The 15,367-nt window shown below is 50.0% G+C and overlaps 1 protein-coding gene across 4 annotated transcripts in view; it reads right to left on the bottom strand.

Annotated features, from left to right (window-relative positions):
• The window catches only part of prex2 (phosphatidylinositol-3,4,5-trisphosphate-dependent Rac exchange factor 2), a 92,851-nt gene that overhangs the window by 19,590 nt on the left and 57,894 nt on the right, over positions 1–15,367 (bottom strand). For 3 of the 4 annotated variants that reach the window (XR_014766306.1, XM_084703013.1, XM_084703014.1), the window contains 11 exons: positions 11,861–12,043; positions 11,233–11,327; positions 10,132–10,214; positions 9,126–9,216; positions 7,143–7,271; positions 6,154–6,195; positions 5,379–5,476; positions 4,511–4,648; positions 2,496–2,598; positions 2,148–2,291; positions 1,602–1,716 (listed from right to left, as the gene is read on the bottom strand). Coding sequence is in view for 2 of the 4 variants with exons in the window: in XM_084703013.1 (XP_084559139.1) it covers positions 1,602–1,716; positions 2,148–2,291; positions 2,496–2,598; positions 4,511–4,648; positions 5,379–5,476; positions 6,154–6,195; positions 7,143–7,271; positions 9,126–9,216; positions 10,132–10,214; positions 11,233–11,327; positions 11,861–12,043 (1,221 nt within the window). In the remaining 2 variants the exon portion in view is untranslated. Of the gene's footprint in view, positions 1–1,601; positions 1,717–2,147; positions 2,292–2,495; positions 2,599–4,510; positions 4,649–5,378; positions 5,477–6,153; positions 6,196–7,142; positions 7,272–9,125; positions 9,217–10,131; positions 10,215–11,232; positions 11,328–11,860; positions 12,044–15,367 lie in introns of those variants that run through there. The other variant, XR_014766307.1, reaches the window with a different exon arrangement.

The raw sequence follows: 15,367 nt of genomic DNA, 5'->3' as shown, positions 1-15,367 counted from the left end.
TCTTAATTAGAGGGGTGACATTTCCAAGACTGCACATGATGAAGCGCTCTGGCCCTCAGAGGGCTCCTAATGAAAAGTCAATAAGAGGAAGGCGACACTAAAAAGGTGCCGTTCACTCCTGTGGTATGGAAAAGAACGGGACACACACACACACACACATTTCAATATTCCAGGTTCACAGAGAGGGATGGAAAATGACTCAGCACTATTGAGTTGCTGTTGCTCTTTTTGGCAGAACATGAGACGACAGCTCACACAGGATGGATGCGGAGGCCTACTCCGCACTCCATCACCATGGACGCCACGGCCAAATGAAAAAACCCTCCCGCCCCCCCCCCCCCTCCCCAACCCCCCCACCCTCGGACACAGACCTGATTACGGAGTGATCCGCATATGGTAACAGATGCCTTGTTATAAATCACGCCCCCCCCCCCCCCTCCCAGGTCCTCTCTGTAAACAGTAAGGGCTGGGGCTGGGCCTCGGAGCCTGCAAGCCGTTCTGCAACTAATTATCTCCTGATCAACAGCAGATGTTCCTCTCACCCCTGATCTCCACACGCTGCCATCCACCAAGCCCCCTCCCAGGTACGGAACCAGGAGGGAGCGTGTGTGTGTGTGTGTGTGTATGGGGGGGGGGGGGTCATTCTTTTTTTGGGGACACGCATCAAAACGCATCGCAGAGCATGACTGATTCTTTCCACTGACAGTGACGGGATCAGAGTACTGAATGTGAATTCCTCCTCACTGGAAGAATCTCCAACTTCTTAGACCTCAGAAAAACTGAATCTGAAGTCTTTGTTATTGGCATAAGCATGCATTGAAAAAGTGAATCTCCACTATAGTTAGTTAGCATAGTTAGTATTCTCCTGGGCTCAGTGACAGCGACAGATAAACGAATCCAAGTGAATCGTGACTGATGGAGATACAGTGGGAGACATTTTATGGCAAAGCTGCTTCTTTGACTTCTGGACAAGGATGTTCATCTGATCTCAGAGCGTCTCTGGATTCCCAGCGCGCCTCTCACTGGCTCTGCCTGGGGGCTTGTCTCTTCATCTCCCAATCACCAAAGCCGATAAAAAGAGAGGGCGGGGCCGACACAGTCACTTCCTCTAGCACACAGACTTTGAAGCCATGAAGGGCAATTTGGGGTTCTTTCAAAAGACGCGTCTGTTCCAAACAGCTCCCTAACCAACTGATATCCCAGTCTGTCAATTACAGAGAGTGGGAGATGCAACAAGAGCTTCCAACATTTCAGGACACAATCACTTGGTACTCGTGACAGCCCTGCCCACTCATTGGCCCAGGGGCCAGGCGACCCAATCGCAGAGGACCGCAGGTGCGCGCCACTCCAACGAGAGACCGGGGAAGCGAGGATGGAGGCACTGCAGAGGCACTCCGTCACCTGGGCCGCGTGCTGAGTGCTGTCAGCCAATCAGCCCGCTGCCCCGCTGAGCGTCCTCAACCAATCGTGGGCCAGTCCTGCTGCGCCCTGTCGGCCGTTCCGCCAGCAGCGCCTGCTGTGTGTCTGTCTGTGTGTGTGAGCAGAGTGAGGACTAACAGGGAGAGGTAGGTAATGTGTCTGTCTGTGTGTGTGACCCATACCTCAGTCTCTTGTAGTACTGTTTGACCTTGTCCAGCGAAGCAGTGTTGATCTGGGCCTGATATTCCTCCACAGACACGTTGTCCCTGTAGTAGTATCCCTCCATACTCTCCAGAGCTGGGGAGAGAGAGAGAGAGAGAGAGAGAGAGAGAGAGAGAGAGAGAGAGAGAGAGAGAGAGAGAGAGAGAGAGAGAGACAGAGCGAGAGAGAGAGACAGAGCGAGAGAGAGACAGAGAGAGAGAGAGACAGAGCGAGAGAGAGACAGAGCGAGAGAGAGAGACAGAGCGAGAGAGACAGAGCGAGAGAGAGACAGAGCGAGAGAGAGACAGAGCGAGAGAGAGACAGACAGAGCGAGAGAGACAGAGCGAGAGAGACAGATCATGACAGGAATACCGCTGCTGCAGCTGTAAAATACCAGTCAGAAGTTTGGACACATTTTCCCATTCAATGGGACACCACTCACCTCACACACAGACCCCCACATCACCTCACACACACACACACACACACAGACCCCCAGATCAGCCCGTGTCCGGTGGGTGTCCTACCCTGGGTAAAGAGGATGGGGTAGATCTTGAAGCCCCCTCCGTTCCTGAGGCGTTGGGGAAGCTGGGAGAAGTAGCAGCCCTCCAGATGGAAGCAGACCTTCAGGGCCTGCCGCGTGCCCTCCACCTGGTAGGAGATGGGCATGTCTGCAGGAGAGACGCACAGGCTCAGATCCTCTCAGAGGCAGGACGGAACACAAGACCCTCAACACGATTGGTTGGTTGTTTTTTGTTTTGTTTTTTGTTGATTTTCAACTCAGAGAGGATCTGTGCGTGATGCGTGTTGGGGTTGTGCTGAGTACTGTACAGTACTGCTCTGAGATACACAGAGCTGACATGTTCTGGACGTACTTGCCACAAGCGGCTCCCCTTCAAACTGTCGGAAGTAGAAGGTGACCTTCTCCAGGTCGATGAGAGCAACCTGGGTGTCCTCCAGCATGGCCTGCTCATCCGTCTACACACACACACACACACACAGACACACAGACTGTCAGAGTGTGCCGTGTGTGAGATGGAAAGAGAGAAATAATTTGAAATGAAGAAAAAGGGAGAGAGACAGCAAGAGAGACAGCAAGAGAGAGAGAGAGAGAGACAGCAAGAGAGACAGCAAGAGAGAGAGAGAGACAGCAAGAGAGACAGCAAGAGAGACAGCAAGAGAGAGAGAGAGAGAGACAGCAAGAGAGAGAGAGAGAGAGAGAGAGAGAGAGAGAGAGAGAGAGAGAGAGAGAGAGAAACAGCAAGAGAGAGAGAGAGAGAGAGAGAGACAGCAAGAGAGACAGCAAGAGAGAGAGAGAGAGAGACAGCAAGAGAGAGAGAGAGAGAGAGAGAGAGAGAGAGAGACAGCAAGAGAGACAGCAAGAGAGAGAGAGAGAGAGACAGCAAGAGAGACAGCAAGAGAGAGAGAGAGAGACAGCAAGAGAGACAGCAAGAGAGACAGCAAGAGAGAGAGAGAGGTTGTGTGTGTTTTTCCTCAGTAAACACTGACTCACACGTTCCTTTCCTATGTACGTGCAGATCAAAGATAGAGCATGCACCTGTACTGTGTGTGTGTGTGTGTGTGTGTGTGTGTGTGTGTGTGTGAGAGCACGTGATCACTCACCTGCTGCAGTACTGTACGAATCTGAACAAGCATGTGACAGTTTTACGAGTGTGTGCTTGAGAGTACACAGCATGTTGGTGTGTGTGCTTGTGCCATTTTGTTTGTGCAGTACACGTTTGTGTGTGTGTGTGTGTACGCCTGCTTCCTTTTCAAACATCCGCTTCTACATCCTCACACACAAACAAGCACATCTGCTCCAAGATGCATTGGAGGGATGGAGGTGGGTGGGGGAGGGGGAGGGGGGAGTTTTGGTGTCTGCCTCCTCCTCATTTCTGTCACACTACCCCCCCCCCCTACACCCCGCCCCCCCACCTACCCGGGCGGAAGCCGAGGAGAGAGGGAGAGCGTACAGTGTGAGGAGAGCAGAAGCAGGAGGGGGGGCTTGTGAATACCCATTAGTGACGGCCCCTCTTGACAGATCAGAGCTCCTGCCCAAGTGGCAAGTGACACCCCGGGGCGGCTGTGTGTGGGCAGGTTTACCAGGAGCAGGTCGCTCTCTCTCCCACACACACACACACACACACACACACACACACACACACACACACACACACACACACACACACACACACACACACACACACACACACACACACACACACACACACACACACACACACACACACACACACACACAGCCTGCTTCTCACTGCCTTTCATCTTGTGTGCCCTGAGAGAAGCACACTGGTGGAATCATCGTCAGGCATTTGTGACCCAGCTTAGCTTCAATCGGAGGAGTTCAGAGGGAGAGAGAGAGTGAGAGAAGGAGGGAGAGAAAGTTGGAGTGTAAGAGATGGAAATGGCAAAGGAGAAAAGAGAAAGAAAGAGAGAGAGGAAGAATGATAAGCACAGACCTGTCTAACCCAGACACTGAGTGTTGTCAAAACCCCCGGTTAAATAATCCCACTGCCAACCAGCCTCTCTATTAGAGGAACTGGAGATCAATCATCAAGCAGCAGTCACATCCAAAATTAAATGTACGCTATCTCCATATTTCATTTCAAACTGTGTACAAAATTAGCTAAATAAGACTCAAGAAATAATTGTTTTTCAAATGATATGAACTGAGCCCTCCAGCGAGCCTGTTTTTTCCTTCTGTCTATGTTCTAAATTTGAAGTGGTTAAAATTGTGCTGCTACAAACTTTGTGATTGGAATGAATTCCATTGTGCACTCAAAGACAACTCCTGGCCAAAACAACCAGCTTTTCAGTTTGTTCAAAAAGAGACACACACTAGCTTCATCTCACTGTGGAGAGAAGGCCTCACCAGGTTGGGGGAGAGGAGGGACTGGAAGTGCAGCAGGAGCCCAGCGGATGCGATCTGCTCCAGCCAGCGTTTGCTGGCTTCCTGGGTCTCCTGGGGGTCTGGGCCCTCCAGGTCGGCCTCTGTGGCCCCGCTGTGGGTCTAGGAGAGGAGGAGGGGAGGAATAAGAGGAAAAAGGAAAACGTCAAGCATTGGAGATGAGATGCTCTGTTAGGTGAGGAGTGTTCCAGAAGGTGAGGTGTGTTCTAGGTGAGGAGTGTTCCAGAAGGTGAGGAGTATTCTAGGAGGTGAGGAGTATTCTAGGAGGTGAGGAGTGTTCTAGGAGGTGAGGAGTGTTCCAGAAGGTGAGGAGTGTTCCAGAAGGTGAGGAGTGTTCCAGAAGGTGAGGAGTGTTCTAGGAGGTGAAGAGTGTTCCAGAAGGTGAGGAGTGTTCCAGAAGGTGAGGAGTGTTTTAGAAGGTGAGGAGTGTTCCAGAAGGTGAGGAGTGTTCCAGAAGGTGAGGAGTGTTCCAGAAGGTGAGGAGTGTTTTAGAAGGTGAGGAGTGTTTTAGAAGGTGAGGAGTGTTCCAGAAGGTGAGGAGTGTTCTAGAAGGTGAGGAGTGTTCCAGAAGGTGAGGAGTGTTCCAGAAGGTGAGGAGTGTTCCAGAAGGTGAGGAGTGTTCCAGAAGGTGAGGAGTGTTTTAGAAGGTGAGGAGTGTTCCAGAAGGTGAGGAGTGTTCTAGAAGGTGAGGAGTGTTCCAGAAGGTGAGGAGTGTTCCAGAAGGTGAGGAGTGTTTTAGAAGGTGAGGAGTGTTCCAGAAGGTGAGGAGTGTTCCAGAAGGTGAGGAGTGTTCTAGAAGGTGAAGAGTGTTCCAGAAAGTGAGGTGTGTTACCTGGGTAAGAACTGCAAGGAGATGCTGGGAGAAGGCACACACAGCCGCCACCAGAGACTGGCAGAACACCATGTCCCTCCGCAACTGAATCTCAGAGTCTAAGAAGGAAGGAGGGAGGAAAGGACAGAAGAGAGGAAGGAAGGAGCGAGGAAAGGACAGAAGAGAGGAAAGAAAGATGGAGGAAACAGGAAGAAGAAAAGACAATGTTATTTTTAGCACTGTAGTTTGCTATTTTGTTCACTGTATATATATAGATGAAGACAAAGAGCAGAAAAGGGGAGGTGGTATATGAACTTGTATCAGTGGTAATTAAAAAACAGCTTCTTGTAAAGGTGAAGGCATGATATTATTTTTTCTAAATCTTAATACCAAGTCCACTGACTATTAAATATACAGTCATAAATTAATCAAATTAGAGGTGTATGAGTGGATGATAATTGGCTTCTATAATTTTCCTGAAAAATGGCCCGTTAAGAATCTCATTCATTTCAGAAATAGAGTTCAGGAACCACTCGAGGACTGATTAAGTGCCATATTGAACCACCGGATATTCCTCCATGCGTCTGTTATCAGCTATTCCACTCCATAACCTTGAGAAATATTGTCACTTGTCACTATTTTGGATTGTCACTATTTTGATTGGACTGTGCTTTTCTTCCGTTTTTTTTTTTGAATGGGCTCAGGGCTGGTTCAGGATGACTGTGCTCCCCTCATCATGGCCTAGTGTAGAGAGATGAATGGATGCAGCCCCAGGGTGGGCGAGGGGTGGACCAACCTGTGTACTGAAGCAAGACCAACAGCAGCCGTGTCTTCACCTCTGAAAGAGGGAAAACAGAAGAGAATCAGGACACCCTAAACCACAAACGCAACACATTCTCTCAGTGACCATGTGCTCTCCACCCAGCATGCCTGACCCCATCTATCAGATACGATCCTTCACCCAACCCCCCTCCACCTCACCCTAACTCCCCCCCAACTCCCTTAATAGTTTACTTTCACGTGTGCCCTAACACCATAACACCACCACAGAGAAATATAACAACATACAGTAAATCTCTATTTGTTTATTGTCCTAGCAGAACCCCAGGGCTTTCTGCAGAGCAGTTAAATAACAATAAGAAGAATAATAATAAGCTTGGCAGTGCTAGGGGCCCCAATAGTAGGGGCCCCATAAAAAAGCCATCGTCAGGAGAGGCACTGCCAAAAAGTCAAGCAGCACTCTAATATTACTCTGCATTTCTCCCCTCACGGCAGCCCCTGCACCTCTCTCAGGGGTGTCATGTGACCAGCGATTTTGGGCGTTTGTGTGCGTGTGTGCTTACAGCCAAAAACACCCTCCAAGGGACACAAACCCACTCTTAAAGGAAGCAAATGCTGCCAGGGATGCTTGGATTAGCATGTTGGCGTGTTAACCACTAGCTGGGGGTGCTAAAGCTAGCAGTGCACCATGGTCTCAACACCATTACTCACTTTGAGTGTGTTTTAGGTCCCACTGCTAGGACTTCTCAGTTTATGCATATCCTTGAGGATTTGTGGTACAGTGTTCTGTGAGTTATGTGAGAAGTAAATAAGCACACACACACACACACACACAACGGTTTGGTCCATTACTTGTCTCCAAGGTACAGTCTTCTTACCGGTGGTTGATTCAACAAGAACGTGTAGGTCTGTGTGTGCGTATGAGTGTTTGGGCATGCGTGTGTATGTGTGTGTGTGTACTGTGTGTGAGCGCATTATACTTTAGTGATTGAGGGTGCGACCAACCTTCAACAAACTTGGCGATGGTGTGTGTGAGGCTCTGGACGCTGCTGGGCAGGTTCCAGGGGTCGTGCTTGACGTGGAGACGCAGCTTCTTGGTGCAGTTCACCCTGGGGTCCATCTCCTGCTGGAACTCTGCCCGGCAACAAACCAACAGCAACTTAGCGGTTAGAGACACACTCAAAACATACCTCATTTCCACATGGTTTTACATAAAACGGCCCTATCCATCTCGACTGAATTATTTATTACTAAGGAGAGAGGGGAAGGGAGAGAAGAGAGGAGAGAGAGGGAAGAGAGAGGAGAGAGGGACGGGCTTCTGCTTTCAGACGGACCTCATTATTTCTATCCATCTTTCTCCTTTTTTCTCTCCCTCTCTCTCGCTCGCTCTTCCTAACGAAGGAGCAGTGTGAATCACTCACTCATGCAAGGCACCAAACAAAGCACTACTGTTAACGAGACCTTCATTACCACCCGTCCCGTCCCATTACGTTACATTTGTCTTGTGTACACCCACACCCCGACACACACACACACACACACACACAGTAGCATTCATGAGCCACATCCGGAGAGGGCTGTCTTGGCTGTTAGTGTCGGTCTCCCTGACGAAGTGTGTCAACAAAGAAACAACCGAGACTCTTGTTGTGTCGTTTACTTTGGAGGCCGAAGGGACACTTGGATGTGAGATAACAAGTCGGCCGTTTAGCGGGAGCTTGAGGGAGGTTTGGTCAGTGTGAGTGTGGGTGTGTGTGTGGGTCTGTCTGTATGTGTGTGTCTGTCTGTTTCTGCAAGATAGAGCTATCAGATGGAGGAATCCTCTGCTTACACTCAATGAGCCTCCATCGAGATGTCCCATCGAGTGCATGTGCTCTCTGACAGGGGAGACACAGGGAGAGGTGAGGAGAGCTGGTCTCAATGTGTGAACCGGACAGGGTGTGTGAGGGCTTCAGTTGTCTAAACACAAACGATAATGAACTCAGTCTCATCTGATCTGAAGCCCGTCTGTCTAACAAAGCTTTTCTCAAGACACCGACAAACCTTTTTTTTTTATATAAAAAAAAGAGTTTATTCGGGGAACAACATTCCATTAAGCCCACCAGGCTACATTCAAAAGAGTTCTAGCTTCCAGTTCACTGAAACCTCTAAAGGCCTTCGAAACCTCATTTTGGCAATCGTGCACAACACAGCTCTAATCTTCAGAATGTGCCGAATCAACAGAAAGAGATTCACACAAAGGGCAGCGTTTGAACAACGTAAGATGGTTTATTTTTACATCCGAAAGTAACAGATCCATCAATTCCAACAAAGATACGTCAACTCCAACAACATTTCCTGACCAGATTAAAAGCATCTGAGAGCATTTCTTCAGGCCAGCAGCCTCAGACACCCTCACACGGCAGGATATGACATCAAACAATGGAGGAAAGCTGGGTTCCAACCCAGGCCAAAGGTCAGGTACGACAGCTGCAGGACACAGGCCAGTGCTATGAAACTACAGGTAGGAGATATGGGAATGTGCAGCTGGGAGCTTCATGTGCAGCTGGAGCATTTACCACCCCAGCATCCCTACGCTAACACCCAAACACCCCCAAACACACAGAAACAGGAAGTTGCAGCCCTTGTGAGGGAGGCTGCAGTGTATTCTCTCTCTGTCTCTCTCTGTCTCTCTCTGTCTCTCTCTGTCTCTCTCTGTCTCTCTCTGTCTCTCTCTGTCTCTCTCTGTCTCTCTCGGGATGCAGAGGCTGGAGTCTCTCCAATCTTATCTCCCAGTCCCACTGTTCCACCCAGCACCCCCCTTCTCCTCCTCATTTCTCCCCCTCCTTCCATACACCCCAGCAACAGCACCCTTCACAGGCAGGGGGGAGACACGTTCGAGAAGCTACCCTGGCAGAGAAAAGATATACAGTGAAGGAGAAGTGAAGGATAGAAGAGTTGGATGATAGTGAGAAAAGGAATTGGCCTGTGCTGAAAAGCGTGTGTGTTTACCTTGTAATCCTCGACCAGGAGTGAAGCACTTGGTCTGTTCAAAGGCCCTGGCCACCACAGCTCCCTTTAGCATGCTGGAGATGGAGTCCACCTGGAGCAGACAGACACACAGACAGAGAGACAGAGAGAGACAGAGAGAGACATGATTACACACGGGCCCTGGACCCGCTGCTAGAACCAGGGATCACAGATCATGGACCAACCTGAATCCCACAATAGAGCTTGAGGTTTCAGATGGACCTACTGGACCACTGGGGTAGCATTCAAATGATCCAGTGATAAGATCCAGAGTATGCAGCAGTATCATCCACACCAAATAGATCTGAGCGTCTCACACACCACCTTGTTAATCAGGCTAAGTTTCTCTGTCATAAACACACATCCCCAGACTCTAGTAAACACAAATAATATGCAGAGTACACAAAGCTAGGGAAGCTGGTCAACAGTAAAACAAACGACAGGAAGCAGCCTAAACTGCAGAGGCAGCAAAGCAGGATTAGCTTTTTCCAGTTTACTGGCGATGGAGACATCCTTGTTAAATCTATTTTTCAACGCAGTGCATAAACCCAGGAGAGGTGTGTGTGTGTGTGTGTGTGTGTGTGTGGCATAAGCCCATTTAACAGGGTGTCAGAAAATTCAGGAGTCAAGTTTAGACTCCTCAAACATTTGCAGTTCTGAACATGAGCGGTCCTCTGGTCAGGTTTCAGTTAATGTTCAAGTCAGGGGAAAAAGACGTTCACCTTTCTATGTAAACCCAAATATGATTTTCGGTTTTTAATGAAAGCAGCAATAGCTGTATTCTTGCTGTAAATTCTAATGACAAACAGCTCCCCAATTCTTGTTGGACCTTTTTTTGTGTAAAATGTTTTCATAAACAAAATGATGTACATGTAAGGTTACATTTTCTATGCATGAACAAATAGACTATATCCTGGTACGGAGGGAGCCTGGGTGTTTTGGAGCCTGCGTCTTGTTACTCGTGACAGATGGAATGACGAGGACTCACCTGGCTGAAGAGATGCTCCAGGAAGCCATGCAGCTTCTTCTGCTTGTCGTGGGAGAGCCACACACTGGCTGGCATCTCATCTCCTGAGGAGCAGCATCCCACGTCAGTCACAATCACCAGCCGCTGGGCCACACACACACACACACACACACACACGCACACACACACACACACACGCACACGCACACCAGGCCTGGCAACTCCAGGCCTCATCACTCTAATGGTGTGGAACGGGACATCAAAACACACTGACAGGCGCTAATTACTCGACACAGCCTCGCACAGCTCACATCAGTGAGTCTGGACACCTCCACACACATACGTACCGACACACACAAACACACTCACACTCTCTCACTATGGATTGCTGGGACCCGACAGCCAATTAGCATATAAAAGCGATCCACTAAGCAACTACTGCTCTCTGGCAGGTTAGAGAAGAGACCCTGCACAGCTGTGTGTGTGTGTGTGTGTTTGTGTTTGTGTGTGGGTGGGGGGCTGACATTGACAGACTGAACTACAGAACATCTGACATGACACACAGCTGGACACATGACAGCATGCACTACGGAGCATCTGTATGTGTACAGTGAAGTTGCCTGTATGTGTGTGTGTGTACAGTTAAGGTATGCACTCACATGATCATGTGTGGTTGTGTCCACAACCATACAGTACATGTGTGTGCGTGATTGCTGTTTTGCACACATTCAGAGCGAGGGGAATATTTGACCAGACACACAGCTGTGGAAAACGTTAACTAAAACCCATGTGAAGCTGGAGCCAAAGACTTGCCATGTCGAATTATGCTCATCCAGAATTTTTTTTGTTCTTGGAGTTGAAAAGGTATAATCATAGAGTCAGATCCTAATCGGGTCCTGTCAGTAATGAGTGTCTCAGCCTGTGGTGTGGAAGGGTGTGTGTGTGTGTGTGTGTGGGGGGGGGGGGGGGGGTGCAATAAAAAGCTATTCTGGATAGTGGCACATAGGGGTGATTCCTAGTTCATGTGATTCTGAGCCCATTTCTTTACTGAATCTTAGAATCTGTTGTCTGCTCGCTGTGTGTGTGTATGTGGTGTGTGAGAATGCGCTGCAGTGTGTGTACCTGAGTCCATCTCGTCACTGTGGACGTAGGAGCTGCAGTGACTGCTGCAGATGCTGGTGAAGGAGGCTATGGAGTTCCTGTTGCTGTTGCAGTCACTGAGACAGGGAGGGGGGAAGAGGGAGCAGAAACACTCATCAAGACAGCTTCTCAGTGCTTCTCTGACTCGTACTCCAGCCCTTTACATCATGTCATCCGGATCTCTCATTTCATTTTCATGTTTTCCTTTTCATCCCTTAAGGGAGCTATCCCTCCCTTTCTGCACACACCTTTCTATCCATGTCTATACTTGACCCCTTTTCACTCTTCTCTCCTTCCCCCTCTCTCTCCCTCCCTCGCACAGACAAGCACCAGCTCAAGCCCGAGCCTGTGCTGTACCGCTTTCGCTATGACGACGGCACCTACCATCCCAGAAGCGACATGCAGGACGTCATCTCCGAGGTAACGCTACTAAATGACCTTCATGGAAACCTGAGGGAGCTGTTTTAGAACTGATGTCCTTTTATCACTGAAACATCGCACATCTTTTCTTCTCTTTGTTATCACCCCCCCCTCCCTCCCCCCTCCCGCCCTCTCTCCCTCTTCCCTCTCTCCCCCTTCCTCCCTCTCTCTCCCTCCCTCCCTCCCTCACCTGTAGGAGTCTCTGTTGCTGATGGTGTCGTGGCCGGAGTCCTCCTGCTCGTCCCCTGCCACGTTGAAGCACACCTTCTTCCCGTTCCTCTCCCCTCTCTCTCCCTCGCTCTCGGCTGAGATGTAGCTCTCCGGGCTCTTCACCTCGGACGAGGCGGGGGGGTGGGTGATGGAGGACAGGAGGCTGAGAGAGAGAGAGAGAGAGACAGAGAGAGAGAGAGACAGAGAGAGAGAGAGAGACAGAGAGACAGAGACAGAGAGAGAGAGAGAGAGAGAGAGAGAGAGAGAGAGAGAGAGAGAGAGACAGAGAGACAGAGAGAGAGAGAGAGAGAGAGAGAGAGAGAGAGAGAGAGAGAGAGAGAGAGAGAGAGAGAGAGAGAGAGAGAGAGAGAGAGAGAGAGAGAGAGACAGAGAGAAAGAGAGAAAGAGAGAAAGCGAGGGAGGGCGAAAAAGGGATCGACAGAAAGGGAGGCAGAGTGAGGAGGGATGGATTATTTCCAACAGTTCCAGCACGTACGCTGCAGACCTGCTGTCCCATCAGCAGCCGTCATCCCCCCCGTCTTCAAACAGGCTGCCCAGCGTGACAAACACAGCCTCTCTTCTCCAACATGAACATCCTCTCAAGTCTGCAGCTCCCACTTCAAACTCCACACAAACCGTACTCAGTGCTTATAGGCTTCGACGCTGTAATGTCATCAAGATGTATGTATGTGTGTGTGTGTGCGCGCACGTGTGTGTGTACTGCACATCAGCGAGCTTGAGTGAGAAACGTCTGACAGAGAGGGCCAAACTAAACCTAACGCTGTTTGTGTTTGGCTTCCGCACAACAACTCCAGCAGGGCAGAGGTCCTCCAAATATTAATAACTTCAAACGTGCGCAGGCAGCTGTATCAACACACCCCGCACACACCCCGCACACTGCGGAGATCTGGTTCCCTCCGCCGGGCCGGTGAGGCAGGACCTGTCCTCTCTCCCAGCGCTCCGAGGAGAAGGCCTCTCCAGATATTTTCACAGTTGCAGCAACACATGGTGACATTTAGAGGGTGGATTTTGGAGTGAATGCGAGGCTGGGATGTTGCGGGGGGTGGGGGGGTATTAACCTGCACGGACAGATGGCGGGCCCTCTGTGCCCACACACCAGGTCGGAGGCCTCTCAGCCTTGTTTGGTTCTTTGTCAGCTGGCGTCTTTGCGTCGAGTTACCAGGTCGACGGTTTTGGACAGGGGGAGTTTAGTTTGCAAGAGAACCTGTCCCCTCTTGGTTCACAAACACATCTCTGAAGGCCAATTAATTATCCTCTTTCACTGTTTTCAACATTTAGCGGTCTTCCTCTCCATCACAACCGTCCATCCAGCAATTTGCCATTCCATTCAGATACTGATCTGGCCCATAGATCTCTTCATTAAGGCCCGCTCAATGGGACACAACAATGCTGCTCTAGAACATTCTGGCATTCCATTGCCATGGGGAAGGGTTCCGTGCCATATGATTGGCTGGTGGTTAATAAGGAAGTGTGCGCAGCTTGAGGCCTCCAGGACACAGGGCATCAGAGGGAGCAGAGAGAACAAGAATGATCAGAGCTGGGGGAGGGAGGGGAGGGGGGAGAGGGAGAGAGGGGGGAGGGAGAGGGGGAGAGAGAGAGGGGGAGGAGAGAGAGAGGGGGAGGGAGAGGGGGGGGAGAGAGAGAGGGGGGAGGGAGAGGGGGGAGAGAGAGAGAAGGCGGGAGAGAGAGAGAAACATAAATAATTATTTAGGGAGAGCAGGGGATGGAAAGGGATTGGAAGAACAGAGGAGGGAAAGAGAGAGCGAGAGAGCGAGAGAGCGAGAGAGAGAGAGAGAGAGAGAGAGAGAGAGAGAGAGAGAAGAGACCAAGGCTCTGGACTACCCAGAACACTCCAGAGTTCTCTCTGCCCATGGCTAGCTTTACTTAACTCTTTAATCTTAAACATCAAGCTCCTACTTCACATCCTTCTATTAAAGATCAATGACTCCACACAATCAAGAGCATCTGCATTACAAAGATCTTTCATCAGTTTGTGGATAGAGCATTTACATACGCTTTAATCCCACATGAGAAGGCTTGTGAGTTCTAATCTCTCCGATCACAAATAGATGTCCATACTTTTCTTGAGCTGGCCTGATGTATGGAGAGTGGAGAGAAAGAGGGTAGAAGAGAGGAAACAGGAGGAAAGAGTTGGAGAGCAAATATAGAAAGGGCTAGAATGTTCTGACACAGGAAGTGGAGATGTGTCCTTGTCCCCAGACAGTTTTGATCTCCCGTCTGAGGTCCAGAGACAAAAGGTCAAAGGTCACTTTTCTAAACGTGGTCCAGCCAAGACGCTTATGTAACTTCTATTTCCACCCACCCAACGTACTTTCCTGTCCCAATAATGCAACAAGGAGTCAGGGGGGCGGGGGGCGGGGGGAAAGGTGAGACGTGCCAAAATTCCTTTCATCCCAAATATGTCAACATGTACATCAGTACATCGTTAGTGAACATCTGGAGACATAATGAAGCACTTTGGCTCAAAACATGACTCTCGCAAATAAGCATGAGGGTTGAAAAGAGGGAGGGGGGTGGCGGATGAAGGAGGAGACGGAGAGAGAGAGGGAACGTGGGTCTCTATCTCAGGGAGGCTTTACCCGGGCCCTTGCACGGTGGTGCCTGGAGGAGGAACAGGAGATCAGTGAAGAGGCCTTCGGGGAAGACAAGGTCACAACTCATTAGCCATGCCGTGGCTCGCTAACCCCCTCAGTATGGCAACACCAAGGCCCTTTACATGGCAGTCTGCACACGCTCATGAACTACACTGCAGGGAGCATAGGTGAGCAGGTGTGTGTGGGGGTGTCACACTGTGAAGGTTATTATTCTTTAGGACCCTGTGAATCTATGTGCAGGAGGATGAGAGCGTCCTAATTGGAGAAGACAGGACCGAGGCGAAAATCGTCTAGACGTGCTCAATAAAACCCCTTTACAGGGGACCAAACGTATAATTAGCACCAACCACCAAGCGTGTGAGTGGAGCTCCTGCAGCTTCATTCAACTGGAATGTCATTTCCCAAAACCCACTGTTTATGGCTAAGAATACTACTGACAGCTAAGGGGGCTGGTCTAGCAGACACACACACAAAAAGACATCCTCTAACGTGTTGATTTATCCTCCAATAATAAGGAAGTGTTTTTACTGGTGTGTGTTCTGTCCAGGGTGGTGGTCAAGTTTGTCTCCTGGTCTTTGTGAGGCAGATTGTGGCGCTTCCAGGTGCACCTGGCGTCCTGAGCTGCCTCCACTTCCCTCAGCGTGGACTTCCTGTCTGCCAGACAGGCCTCGCTGCTTTCCATTTCCTCCTGGCTCATGTGCCTCCAAACAATGAAGCCATGAAGCCATCAGCGGGACTGAGAACTGCATGGGCTGGCCAGGAAGCATGTGAATCTCTCTCACACACCACACACATACACACACACACACACACCACACACACAGACCAACATCTTGTTGACAAACACGTGC

The sequence above is a fragment of the Hypomesus nipponensis genome, chromosome 8, assembly GCF_054491055.1.
Source record: "Hypomesus nipponensis isolate SF chromosome 8, ASM5449105v1, whole genome shotgun sequence".
Lineage (NCBI taxonomy): Eukaryota > Metazoa > Chordata > Actinopteri > Osmeriformes > Osmeridae > Hypomesus > Hypomesus nipponensis.
This window is presented reverse-complemented; position numbering and strand designations above follow the sequence as displayed.